At 50.3% G+C, this 13,691-nt stretch overlaps 1 protein-coding gene across 3 annotated transcripts in view; it reads right to left on the bottom strand.

Annotated features, from left to right (window-relative positions):
* The window catches only part of LOC135457988 (receptor-type tyrosine-protein phosphatase V-like), a 50,963-nt gene that overhangs the window by 10,759 nt on the left and 26,513 nt on the right, over nucleotides 1-13,691 (bottom strand). For 2 of the 3 annotated variants that reach the window (XM_064732850.1, XM_064732851.1), the window contains 13 exons: nucleotides 11,975-12,042; nucleotides 11,498-11,624; nucleotides 10,509-10,556; nucleotides 10,016-10,109; nucleotides 7,723-7,813; nucleotides 7,088-7,164; nucleotides 6,167-6,301; nucleotides 5,593-5,715; nucleotides 3,972-4,132; nucleotides 2,634-2,769; nucleotides 2,103-2,182; nucleotides 1,361-1,448; nucleotides 391-481 (listed from right to left, as the gene is read on the bottom strand). In XM_064732850.1, coding sequence (XP_064588920.1) covers nucleotides 391-481; nucleotides 1,361-1,448; nucleotides 2,103-2,182; nucleotides 2,634-2,769; nucleotides 3,972-4,132; nucleotides 5,593-5,715; nucleotides 6,167-6,301; nucleotides 7,088-7,164; nucleotides 7,723-7,813; nucleotides 10,016-10,109; nucleotides 10,509-10,556; nucleotides 11,498-11,624; nucleotides 11,975-12,042 — 1,319 coding nt within the window. Of the gene's footprint in view, nucleotides 1-390; nucleotides 482-1,360; nucleotides 1,449-2,102; nucleotides 2,183-2,633; nucleotides 2,770-3,971; nucleotides 4,133-5,592; nucleotides 5,716-6,166; nucleotides 6,302-6,715; nucleotides 6,774-7,087; nucleotides 7,165-7,722; nucleotides 7,814-10,015; nucleotides 10,110-10,508; nucleotides 10,557-11,497; nucleotides 11,625-11,974; nucleotides 12,043-13,691 lie in introns of those variants that run through there. The other variant, XM_064732852.1, reaches the window with a different exon arrangement.

The following is a 13,691-nucleotide window of genomic DNA, read 5'->3' as shown; positions in this document are numbered from 1 at the left end:
GGCTCTGTTCAGTGTTTGACATCTCCATGGAAATTCACTATTCCTTCTGCTGACTTGGATTACCCTCCCAAACCACTCCCTTGTCTCTTGTCCCTCCATGGCACACCTCTGAGCAGACTCCATGAACTCCCTGTGCGTTCCCACAGGTAGCTGAAAACAGCAATCAGATCTCCCCTTTTCCTTCTCCAGGTTTTTCCTTCTCTCCCTTTTCCTATCCCAGTCCCAAGCACCACATGCTCCATCCCAAACACCTTGGTAACCCTCTGGGGGGGTCACCAAAGCCTCAAAATACTTTCTTATGCTCTGGACTTCTGGCTCTGGTCCAGGATGACTCCATACAGGAGGAAAAGGAGCAGGAGGAAAGAGGATGCAAGGTGTCCCAGAACTCACAGGGCAGGATGCTGGAGGAGGGCCGTGCCTGCTGGCTGCCTGAAGATGGAGATGCAGAGCTGGCTTCTTCCTTGACAACCTCCAGGAGAGCCTGGCATATTGAAGTGAAGGGAGACGACCCATCTTAATTGATCAGCATCGAACTCCGATTTATTGATTCAATCAGTCACTTTTTATAACAGTGTTAATTAAGCTCATACATATTGCAAAATCCGAGCTCATCATAGGTCACAGATTAAACATTAATCCCTCCTTTTGTTTTCAATACCTGTGGTTTGTTATTGAAACCAAGATTTGTGTTCTCATCCTGATATGAAAGGTTCTCAAAACCTCCATGTCTTTTACTTTTACATTCCCAAAACAGCCAAAGATAGAATGTTTACCTGTTATGAGAAAACTGCCTGAGAACTCTGCTGTTTATAAAAACGTGCCTGGGAAACAGGCTTGGGAACTGCTGTTTACAGCTGCCTTTTACTTTTCCATCAGCTGTATATTTTCATGGCCTTTTTTCCTTCAAGCCATGTCTGAGCAAAATTCTCCAACACTGCCAGGGTGAGGGAGAGGAGGCAGTGAGAGAAGGGGCAGGACAGGAGGAACTGAGGACACCTGGACTAGGCACAGGGGTCATGGCAGCACAGGCCTGAGCAGCAGAGCCATGAGAGCAGCTCTGCAGGGCTGCCAGGGCAGTGCCAGGCTGCCAGGAGGGGGATGCTGCTGCCCAGGCAGGACCTAGGAGGGAGGGAGGGAGTGGTGGACAGACCCTGAGCAGTGCAGAATGCAGGAGGAAGCTGCAATGCCATGGAGGGGGGGCACTGCCAGGACACCCAGGGAACTGGGGCCATATGGGACCCACTCAGGAGGCACTTCCAGGGTGTCCCCCAGCTCCAGCAGGTTCAGTCACTCCCCCCAGGTCCCCTCAGCACACACAGCCATGGCAGCACCCCCTGCACCTGCCCAGGACAGCTCTCACCTCATACTCCCTCAGGAAGCCCATGTGGGACTTGGCTGCCTTCTGGGCACAGTGCTGGGCAAAGCTCTTCAGAGGGATGGGGCAGGACCTGGGGAGAGAGCCAGGGCACAAGGCTGAGCTCACTGAGCAGCTGCCAGGCTGTGCCTGCGGCAGGTGCAGGGCTTGAGCAGACCCTCGCTCCTCAAATGCCAGGGGTGTCCCAGGCTGCCAGCCCAGCCTGTGACAACCTGCTGTCCCCTAGACAGGGGTGACACAGCCCAGGGCCTGTGACAACCTGCTGTCCCCTAGACAGGGGTGACACAGACCAGGGCTCATTCCCAAGAGGCAGTAAGGACAAGGACACCCTGTTCTGCATGAGGGAGGAGACAATCTGACCACAAATAGGTGTATGACCTCGAGATGCAGCCCCAAGACAATGAGATAGGTGGTCCAAAGCCATGCCCAGCTGGACCCTGCCCCATCCTCCTGGCCTCCATTAGGAGCAGGTCCCAAGGTCACCCAGCTGCCATCAGCCTCTCCAGTTTCTCAGATCTCCAGGGTATGTCTGTGGGCTGGGAAGCCAGAGGCTGAGGGAAATGCCTTCCCCAGGACAGCTCTGCACATCCCTGGTGTTGGGGTACCCAGGAGAGACTGCACTTTGTGCTGTGCTGCAGAACAACCATGCCCAGCAGCAGCCATCCCAGCTGCTGGGCTTCCTGTCCTTCTGTCCAGGACAGAGGGGCAAAGCACAGCCAGGCCTCACCTCTGTGTCCCCGATAAATCCAGGAGAGGCTCCTCCAAGATCTTGTCCAGAATGCAGCTGTGCAGGAAGATGTACTGGGACTGGAAGGCAAAGGCAGAGAGGAGCACAGAGCATGACACTGCAGGGACAGCAGCAGAGGGGGCTCTGGTCCCTCTCCTGAGGGCAGTGCTGACACCCTGTCCCAGCCCCAGGACACAGCCTGGGGAGCACCACAGACCAACAGCATGGTGTGAATGGTGTAAAAACTGCCTGCAAAGGGCCTGACCCTGCTCCTCAGTGCTCCAGGGTGTTTCTGAGCCTCCTGGGAGGTCTCTGAGACTCTGGATGTTGCTGTTGTGGGTCTAGCTGGGCATGAAGCAGCTGAAGACCCCCCCCAGCAATTTCCACTCCAGCTGAGCTGCTGCTCTCAGCAGCAGAATGGCAGTGACAGCTGAGGAGCAGCCTGGGGGTGCTGGGGCTGCCTGCCCAGCTCATCCAGAACTGCAATGGGATGGAGTGAGGGGCCAGGGGAGAGAGGGGCAGAGATCTCACCAGGGTCTGAATCATCTGGTACCGGTTCATCCTCAGGGAGTACACCACACCAAAGATGTCCACCACCTTCTCCTGCCTCATCTGCTGCAACAGCCGGTCCAGGGCAATGAAGGTGCCCGTGCGCCCCACGCCAGCACTGAGGGCAGGGACACAAAGGGTTAAACAGGCCTGACACACAGCCCTGGCTCCCTCCTGCTGCTGGACACGCTCCCAAAGTGCTCCCTGGGCACCCAGGCAGGGCATGGGGCTGAGGAGCACCCACAGCCTGCCCTGGGCTGGTGCTACCACCTCCCCGTGCCCTCTGGGGTTTCTGTGGCTGAGATGACCGCCCAGGTATGAGAAAGTCCTTTTTTCCCAGCCCTGTGACCAAAAAAGTCGAGATTCCATAGCTCTGCTTTTCAAGGTTGTTTATTTTCTCTTATCTATCCCATTCTTTCTCTGACCTGCTGAGATTTGTCCAGCAGGTTGGGTTGTGGCACAGCCACTGCCCTTGGGGTGGTGTTAGCTTTTTATACTACAAACTACCTGTACTTTATTTACAATAATTTTCCATTACCTATCACCTATGTTAGACAGTCTGTCTCTACTCTAAACCAATCCAAAAGTGCCACCAGCAGAAGATGGGGAGGAAGAAGAAAGGAAGAAAGAAGAAAGAAGAAAGAAGAAAGAAGAAAGAAGAAAGAAGAAAGAAGAAAGAAGAAAGAAGAAAGAAGAAAGAAGAAAGAAGAAAGAAGAAAGAAGAAAGAAAGAAGAAAAAGAAGAAGAAAGAAGAAGAAAGAAGAAGAAGAAGAAAGAAGAAGAAAGAAGAGAAAGAAGAGAAGAAAGAAGAAAGAGAAGAAGGAAAGAAAGAAAGAAGAAAAGAAGAGAAGAAGATAGACAAGGAAGAGATGAAGAATGACAAGGAGAAGACAAAGAATGAGATGAAGGAGACGAAGAAGGAGAAGAAGAAGGAGAAAAAGAAACCCCAAAATTTTACTTTTTCACCCTGTGACAAATTCACTATCATTCTACTCAAACTCTTGTGGCTTGTAAATCTTTACACAAAGTTGGTAACTGTTTCCATGGGCTAAAATCAAAGGCACAGGGTGTCTTTGACTCTGTGCCAAGGTCTCTGAGCCCCTTGCCAGGGTCTGGAATCACCCAGGGCAGCCAGAGGAATGTCCTGGGTCCTGGCACTGCCCCACACCCTGGGTGTGTAGGTCTGCACCCCTCAACACTGAGCAGGAGACTCCAGAGAGCAGCTGTGTCTCCTGAGTTTTCCCCCACTCACAGATTGTGCATCCTTCATCCCCCTGCCCTCTCCCATCATCCCCCCCATCCCAAGGGCCAGAGCCTCACCTGCAGTGCACCAGGGTGGGCCCTGCATCCTTGGTGCTCTGGATGTGTTCCTGGACCAGCTCCCTGAAGGCCATGATGGACGAGGTGGACTCGGGGATGCCGTGGTCGGGCCACGCTGTGTAGTGCAGGTGGGACACGAAGCGCTCTGCCCCCAGAGCCTCCTGCAGGGAATGCTGGTGGGTGTGCAGCCCCAGGGCAGCCTCACAGCCCTGACAGCACCTGGGCACCTGGGGGGACCTGGCTCAGCTGCAGGAACAGCCACATCAGGTCTGCACTGCCTGCTGGATCCAGGGTTTCATCAGAAACTTTGCACAACTTCAGTGTTTTCCAAACTCTGTTCCAGGGAAACATCTCTGATGTTGAATCACTGCCTCACCTCATGGAGTGTGAGAGCAGCAGGAGGTCAGGTTGTGAACCTGGGTTAAAGAACCCTTTTGGTAAGAACATGAGAGATTGCCTCTAAATGGGAACTAAACTTGGTATTTGAGAAAGATTTTCTATCTTAGAAAAACAGCACTGAGAACTGAGTTCTGTCAGCTATAAATCAATTCTGTAGAACATGTTTACATGTATAGCTGCATTTTTCTGGCATTGCTTCCCAGACCTTTCCTAAACACCTCAAGTAATAGAAATCCCATAATCTTCCTAACTCATCTGATTAAATATTAAGTATTCTTACCATCAGGAAGCCTTTCTAATGCCCAATTTAAACCTTCCTTTGTGTAATTTAAGCCCACAGCTTCCCAACCTACTCACTGCAGCCATGGAGGAGAACAACATGTCAATGCTGTTACATCCAATTACATGTCAGAATCTGTTTCTTTAAGCAGAAATGCAGTTTTGTGTTTGCAAGATTGAAAGATCAAATGAAACATCTGTCACATTCTGCTCATCCATGCTCCCCACAGCCCCTGCAGCAGGGGAATTGTTGGTAATTGTTTCTCCCACTTTCAGACCTTCTCCCAGCATTTAACTGACTGAATGTTTTGAAGTGGAATCAATCTCTTCTTTTTCCACTCTCCTAAACACTTTATTGCTGTGGTAGACTACTGTAGGCTAGCTACTAGAGCTTTTCATTTTCACCATATCTGTTTGACATCCTCAGGCCCTATGTCACTCCTTTCTGTATTAGTCAGTAGGAGGTGCCAAAATATTGGCAAGAAAAGTAATTTTTTTTTCAGGCCAAGACAGAATGAATCACCTCCATTTTTGTGTCTTGCAACCAGGATGGAGGGAGGGAGCACATCTGCCTTTGGGAACATGTCCTGGAAAGCACAGGGAACATGTCCTGGAAACCACAGGGAGCATGGCCTGGAAACCACCACAGGGAACATGTCCTGGAAAGCACAGGGAACATGGTCTGGAAACCACAGAGAACATGGCCTGGAAACCACAGGGAACATGGCCTGAAAACCACCACAGGCTGTCCTGGGGCAGGGACATGGAAACCAGAGAGCAGGGATGGAGAGCAGCACGACACATGCTGGACACCCCTGTGTCACCCTCAGTGCTCCTCAGGGCTTGGGTCTTCTCTGGGCCCCAGAAATGGCAGGGAAAGGGGAGGAGGAATGCCAGTGCCCACCCCAACCCCCTGCCCAGAGCCCCTGGAGTCTGCACTCACGTGCCACAGCTTGAACTCCCGCACTGTCCACTCCTCAGAGCTGCTCTGCATCAGCAGGTGCACCCTCACCTGCCCATAGGACACTGGGGCAGACTCTGATGGCCAGTAATGGTCACACAGCACCTGGAGCAGGACAGGGCACAGTGAGGGAGCAGATCTGGCTTCAGGGAGCATCTGCAGCAGCCGTAGGGGAGCCAGGACAGGTCTTGGGGAGCAGGCAGGGGTGTTTCCCCTTCCCTCTGGGAGCTTTGCACAGCTCTGCCTCACAGCCCCTTCACTTGGATCTCAGCCTCCTCCAGGAAAAAGGACCTGTGTGGGTCTCATCCAGTCCATGTTAGGTGGCTCACCCAGAGGACATGGCAATGTCAGATTCTGCAGAAATATCTGAGGGTGATGGGCATGGTCCAAGCTGAGCTCCCACCCCAAGCTGCACAGATCAGCCTCTCTTCCCCCAAAGCTGTGTGGGCTGTGCCCATCCTGGAGCCATATCAGAGCAGGGTTTGTGGAGGGCACAGCCCCAGCCCTGGGCTCAGCTCCCACCACCAGGGCAGGGCTGGGGCTGGCAGGGACCTACCCTCCCGTTCTCCATGCACACGGTCAGCATGATGATGTTGCAGACATTCTGCTCCCACACCAGCCTCCAGAAATCCTCGATGGTTTTCTTCAGGGGCCCCTGGGTGGCAATGAACTCTTGCTGGGATGTGTAGCCCTGAGCAAGAGGCACACAAGAGCAAGGTGAGTTACAGGTTGCCAAGGCAGGTGGGTCCTGCCCTGGCACCAGTCAGTGCCTGCTCTGTTGTTGTGGCAGAAGGAGAAATTCCTGCTGCCCTCAGCCCACATGGGCACAGTTCCCAGGCAGCTGATCTCAGCTGATTTCACAGGAAGCATGAGCTGCCCAGCCACACTTTCTACATATTTGGAATAAAGTGACCCACAGCATTTCCCTCCAAGCAGTTCCTCATTCAGCCTAACCAGAAAAAGACAGATCTGTGTTGTTCCCGTGCTTCCCCTTCCCTGCTGAGGGCAGGCTGAGCATGCAAGGTCTCAGGGTGTCTTTGCCCTTGGACACACCATGCCCCAGATGCACACAATGCCCCTGCATGCAGTGTGCCCTGCCTGTTACCTGGGAACACCTCACACAGGGGGCAGGAAGGCACAGCTCCAGGCTTGTTCAATTGCAGCTGCACAGACCAGAGGGGAAAAGAGCAGGCAGAGAGATAGGGCAGTAAGCTAGGAGGTGATGGAAGAGGATAGGTGAGAAGAAAGCAGAGAGACTTCCCACACTCACAGCATTTTTCCATCTCACAGTCTCCATCAGTGCAACCACCCCTCTCCACCTTCCCCCCAGCTCCTGCTGGCCTGTGCCAGCTGTGCCCAGCTGTTCACCAGCACATCTCATGCCCACCAGCCCTCACAGAACACAGAAACCCGGGCAGAGTTTCTGTGACGGAGCCGTGTGGCCACATCTCAATGGGGAAGGCAAGTGGGCACTCACTGGCATGAAGTTGGCATTGATGTAGTCTGAGTGAGGATCCTGCCCCAGCTGGCTCAGCTTGACCCGAGAGTGATCATCTGAAAGAGACCCCACACAGGTGAGACCCCAGGGACCCATCCCCAGGACATGGCACTGGGTGAGCCCCCCACCAGGACATGGGAGTGGGTAATCCAGTGGGAGAAGCCTGAGCAGCTCCTGCAGGGAGGCTCTGTGCTCTGCCAGGCACCTTCTCCCCACAGAGATGGGCACCGGATGCCAGCTGGGCTAGCAGGGCACTGGCAAACAGAGCTGGAGTCATGAGGGCCACCAGTGAAGCTCATGGACCCCCTCTGGTCTCCTGGTGGGACCCATCCTGGGCTGGGCTCACCCAGTATAGCTGGAGGAGATGGGCAGGATGGTGGCTCAGCCCTGCCTCAACCACTAACCCTTGAGTCTCCAGCAGGAAAATGGAAACCGAGCCCATTCCAAGAGTCCTCCTGCTGCCAGGAAAGGAGCCAGGCACTGACCCTGGCACGGATGCAAGGTGAGCCTGTCCCTGAACAGCGCCCTGTGAGCTCCCTGGCAGGGATGCAAGGTGAGCCTGCCCTGTGAGCTCCCCCCCGGAGGCTGGGGGAGAAGGAGGATTCAGCACTTACAGGGTAACACATGGGGGTATCTGTTCTTGGAGACATTTGCTGGCAGCTCAGCCTCCACCTTGGACTGCTCCTTCCCAACTTCCTTCAGCTCCTGTAGGACAGGGGGAAAGAGAAGCACAAATATTCCTCTGGAGAGCTCCTGGTCAGCTCAGCTCCCTGCTCATGGCCTGTCTGGAGGGTGAAGAGGATTTCCCTCACACAGAGAGCTGCTCCTCTCCTCCCTCACATGGCCAGTGCACTCTGAGCCATGGAGGCTTTTCCCACTGCCTTTTCCAACAGCATTGTCCATATTTAAAAGAAAAGCTCAAGAACAAATTCTGGGGGAAAAAGCCTTGGAAATCTACCACAAAGCTCACAAAAACAGAAATATCTTGTGCTGCATCTGCCCCTGCCCCTATCCTCACTCAAGAAGCCAGGAAAGGGTGATCTGAGGAGGGTTTGAAATTGCTGATGGGAATTTGAAGCAGCTGCAGCAGAACAGTCCAGAGGCTGCACGTGTTGGCAGTGGGAGCCAGGGAAGGCAGCCTGAGGTGAAGCTCACAGCCTGACCCTGGGTCTGAGAGTGCACCTGGACCTCCCCTCTGGCTGCAGGCTCTTTCCTACCACTGTCAGGGTGGTTCTCATCACCTCCCCTCTCCCCTTCACCTCCAGTCAGGCCTGGGGCTCTCTGCTCTGTGCTGGTTCACCTCACACCACATGTGCTTTGACCAGAACTTGAACAAAGCAAGTTCTGAGCAAAGGAACTGCTTGACACTTGGTCCATACAATCTTTGGCCTCCAAGGCTGCTCCTCAGGCTGGCTGGACTGCCAGAGATGGGTGACCAGCCCTGGAGAGGAGCACTCCATGTTGGACACCCAACAGGATGAGCCACCAAGTGCAGAAACCAAATGTCATCTCTAGGAGGTGTGATATTTTCTGAAAAATTCCTTCGCCAGGATTTCTTCTCTTGAGAAGCTGGGAAGCTTCAGCTTCTCCTTCTCTGGAATGTGATTTGGAGAATTGTTTACCCAGCATGTGAATTGTTTTTAATTAATGGCCAATCACAGTCCAGCTGTGTCAGACTCTGAGTCTGACACGAGATTTTATTATTCATTCTTTGTGAGCCTGCTGATGTCTCCTTTCTCTTTCTTTAGTATAGTTGTAGTATATTGTAGGAGTGACGGGGAGTAGGACAGTGGGACAGATGGATGGAGAGATCTCTGCAGCCAGGGCTGGGAACTTGTGGTTTATTGCAAAGGGCCTGGGTGCAGGGCCCTGCTGGGAGCTGCCAGCCACAGCTGGAGCAGGACTGAGAGAAGAGAGGGGCAGAGAGGATGAGAGGGTGAGAGAGTAAAAGGGTAAGAGAGCAAGGTTCCCATTACAATACCATAAATCTTCTTCTGTGTTGAATATTCTCATTCTCACTAACCAATTAGTACAAGATACAAATCCTACAGCATCTCCATACAGCCTATAAGAATCATTACGTTACCACACTGTGTTACATTTTAAACCCTAAAAACTCCTCTTTGGGCCCCTTCTGCCAAGCTGGCAGGGTCTGCTCTGACCCTTGGAGCTGTCTGCAAGCAGAGGGTGTTGTTCCATCAAAAGGGGATCACCTTCAGCTGGCCACACCATTGTTTTCCAGTTGTTCAGTAACTGAGGTATCTCAAAGCTTGCTTTTGTTTCAATCTCACTTATAGTTTCCATTTTCTGAAAATCTTTTCCCAGGCAATCATATTTATAAGGCTTTCCTGTTTCATCATCATAATATAATATAATATAATATAATATAATATAATATAATATAATATAATATAATATAATATAATAGCCCTCTGAGAACTTGGGAGTCAGATTCTCATCTCTCACCTCATCCTAGGGACCTGTGGTGGTGTTCACAGGGACAAGGGAAGAGATGAGAATCTTGACTCCATGTTTCAGAAGGCTGATTTATTATTTTATGATATATATTATATTAAAAGAAAATTATATATTAAAACTATACTAAAAGAATAGAAGAAAGGATTTCATCAGAAGGCTTGAAAGGAATAGAAAAGAATGATAACAAAAGCTTGTGACTCTCAGAGAGTCCGAGCCAGCTGACTGTGATTGGCCATTAATTAGAAACAACCAACATGGACTAATTAAAGATGTACTTGTTGCATTCCACAGCAGCAGATAATTACTGTTTTTCTTTTCCTCTGAGGTTTCTCAGCTTCTCAGGACAAAAATATTGGCAAAGGGATTTTTCAGAAAATATCATGGCGACAGGGACCCACAATCACCAGCACAAGGAGGGTCTCATCTCACCTCAAACTCCTGGAAAAAAGCATGATTAGCATTTGCTGTCTTCATCTCATAGTACTGCTTGAAGTTCTGCAGGGGCACTGGCCGGTGGACGTTCCTGCAGGAAATGAAATCCAGAGGAAAGCTTGCCTTAGTTACTGGGAGGCCTGGGCAGCCTCAGGGGCCACTGGGACAGCCCTGCTGGGACACCTGGATGCACACAGGGAGGGTTCACAGCCACCTCACTGCCCAGGGAAGGTCCAACAGTTAAATACTGGAGGGATTTCAAGGTGATGAGAATATTCTGCTGCAAGAACTCACAGGGGAGGCCTGGACAATGCATGGACTTGGAGCGGAGCTGGGCAATAAATACTGACCTTGGGAAAGGCTGATTTATAAAATAACTGAGGGGAGGAGACAGTTTGACTTTTCCTGAGTCAAAGCTTGAAGAAGGAAGTAGGTAAAGGCCAGTGGGAGCTGCAGTGGGGCCAAACAGAGGGCAGACTCCAGCACCCACCTCAGGCTGTAGGTCACCATCTCCTGGGGTGGGCTGCTCTTCTTGGTTCTGGAATCAAAGCACAGGGTTAGGGAATAATGTGTTCTTACTCTATGATTTAGAAGGATGAATAATTGCTTTATTAAGCTATTCTATATTACACTAATACTATACTAAATTAAATATTAAAGAGATATTATACTAAAGAATATTACCCTCAACACAATTACAAACACAGTCAAAATCTTCTTCTTAATCAGCCTAATCCCAATAGCAATCTACATCCACTCCAGAACAGAAAGCCTCACCTCCTTCTGAGAATAATAATTCATTATAAACTTCAAAATCCCCTTCAGCCTAAAAATAGACTTCTACTCCCGTACCTTCTTCCCCATTGCACTGTTCGTATCATAATGTATCCTACAATTTGCAACATGAATTGAAATAAAGAATAATTGAATAAAGAAATACTAAAGAAAAACCTGTGACTATCTCCAGACAGTCACGACACACATAGATTTAATTTGTCAAGGAATTAAAGTAACTTTCACTAGTGTCTAATTAGCAAATTACTTTGAGTAAATAATCTCTATAGCACATTCCACATATCCACACATCCAAAACAACAAAAACAGTAAATAAAGATAAGAATTGTTTTCTCTTCTTCTTTGTGCTTCTCATTACCTTTCTCAGAGAAAAATCCTTAAAAACTTGTGCCTGCTGCTCTCTGTGAAGAGAGCTGTGGCTACACACAGCAGCTGTTACTTTGCCTGCATTGATGCCTTGAGGTACTGTGGAGCACTGGCAGGCACATTGTAGGGTTTTGTGACCTAACTGCACATGGGCAGCTCCTCTGTCCCCTCTTCCTTTGGATTCTGAGCTTGCCAGGCACAATTCCACCAGCCCACGTGCTAGTTTGTCCAAGTCTCTCTTTACACCCTCTCCCTGCTCTCCTCCAGGCTTGGCACTGAAGGTTGGGTATTAACAGGTAAGATATGGCTCATGCTCACCTCCTTGCTTTGAGCTGTTTCCAGTAAACCAAAGCAAAAACAGCTGCAAGTGTCAGAAGAAACCCCACAATGATTCCTGCAATTATTGGCATTGAGAGTGGAGCTGTGTCTGCACTGGATCCAGCAGCTGGAATTGAAAGGAGAGAGTATAGAGAGAAGAATCAGTAAAAAAGTTTTTATTATGAGGGTTGTGAAGCCCTGGGACAGATTTTCAGAGCAGCTGTGGCTGCCCCTGGATCCCTGGAAGTGTCCAAGATCAGGTTGGACAGGGCTTGGAGCAGCCTGGGATAGTGGAAGGTGTCCTTGCCCATGGAACCATATGAGCTTTAAGTCCCAACCCAAACCATTTTATAATTCTATGATAAATGGCTGCATTTATTATATTTATTATATTTACTATAGCCTATGAGCTCCCTCTGGTGCTCTTTACCTCTAACCTGCACAGCCAGGTGGGGAAGATGCTGCTCTCCAGCTTACCTGAGAACATGGTGAATGTCACAGCAGGGGCCACTGGGTCATATTTGGTGAAGGCAGCAATGCTGAACCTAAAGGCAAAGCAGAGTCCTGAGTCAGGACAGCCTGAGCTGAGCACAGCAGCCAGAACTCAGCACCCAGGGGGACAGAACTGCTGCCTGGATAAAGCTAGCTTTCTGTTATGGATTTAGGGAATGTGTGGAAAAGGTCTTCCCTCCCTTTTCTGCCTCTTGGACCAGTTTGTTCCACTTGGGAAAGCATGAGAAATGGTTCAGAAAGCACCAATGGGAAGCAGCTCTCCTCCAAAGGGTTATCAGCAGAGAAAGGTAGAGTCTGGTCACTTACAGGACACAAAAAATTAAAACCACATCATTCATGTCATCTGGTTAGCAGGGCTGACAGGGAAGAGCTGAGCCCTGTTTGACATTTCAGCTGGAAGGGTCATGTCAGGACCCAGGATATCCCTCTGTCTGTACTGAGCAGCCCAGACCCTGCCAGGGGGCTCAGAGACCCTGGCACAGAGCCTAAAATGCCCCTGTGGTTTTGATTATGACCCAAAGAGCAAGTTACCAACCTTAGATGAAAATCTGCAAGCCATGACAAATTCAGTAGAATGATAGTGAATTTAACACAAGGTGAAAAAGTAGATTTTGGGGTTTTTAGAATGGGAATTCAGGGGGGCAAGATGGAGGAATCTGGGCATGTCCAGCCTTTCTCCTTCTTCTTCTTCTTGGCCTCCATCTTCTGCTGTGACATTGGCACTTACAGATTGGTCTAGAGTAGAAGCTCACTGTCTAACGTAGGTGATAGGTATTGGGAAGTAATTATAAATATTGTACAGGTAGTTTTTAGTATAAAGACATAACACTGCCCTGGGGGCAGGCAGAGTGCCTGGAACTGTCCTGCTGGACGGACCTGGGCAGGGCAGGAGAAAGAATTTTACAGATAAGATACAATAAACAACCTTGAGACCAAGAAATGAAGAGCTCTGACTCTTTCTTCAAGCACCAGGCTGAGAAAAGAGACTTTCCAACTTTTCTTGGCGTCACTGTGACCAGCGAGAGATCCCGACAGGGCCAGACCTGCCCAGACCCCTCCTTGCACACACACTGTTCCAGATTGCAATGCAAGATGTTTTCAATTACCATCTGTATGGCAGATTATCTTCTGTCAAGTGGGCAGTTTGCCTTATCTCTCTCTTTGAGTGACCACAATCACTCCTCCCTTGGGAGGGGACATCTGCTGATAACAGCTATTGAATGTCACTGCATGGCTGATAAGAGCTACAGCATCCCATTGGGAGATGGGAGCCCAGAGGGAGGAGCCAAGCATTCCTACCCAGATATAATCTGGAGATTCTGGAACACCAGCACAGCTTCTCCACTGGATTGCCCAGAGGAACAGCAGCTGCCTCTTCTTCCCCTGGATCTTCAGAGGCAGAGACTGCACCTTTCTCCAGGATCCCTGCTCCAGCAGAACCAGCCCTGACACTGCAGGAGGGCTGAGCCACAATTCCAATGGGACTGCTGCCAGCACCCTGACCCACAGGGTGTCAGGCTGGGTTCTGACTCTGTCAGTGTTGTTCTAGTGTACTGCATTGTTTATTTTATCCTTTTATTTTTTTCCTTCCCTATTAAAGAACTGTTATTTCCTGCTGCCATATTTTTGCCTGAGAGCCCCTTAATTTAAAATTTATAGCAATTCAGAGGGGTGGGGAGGG

This window comes from Zonotrichia leucophrys, chromosome 26 (genome assembly GCF_028769735.1).
Source record: "Zonotrichia leucophrys gambelii isolate GWCS_2022_RI chromosome 26, RI_Zleu_2.0, whole genome shotgun sequence".
Taxonomy (NCBI): Eukaryota; Metazoa; Chordata; class Aves; order Passeriformes; family Passerellidae; genus Zonotrichia; species Zonotrichia leucophrys.
This window is presented reverse-complemented; position numbering and strand designations above follow the sequence as displayed.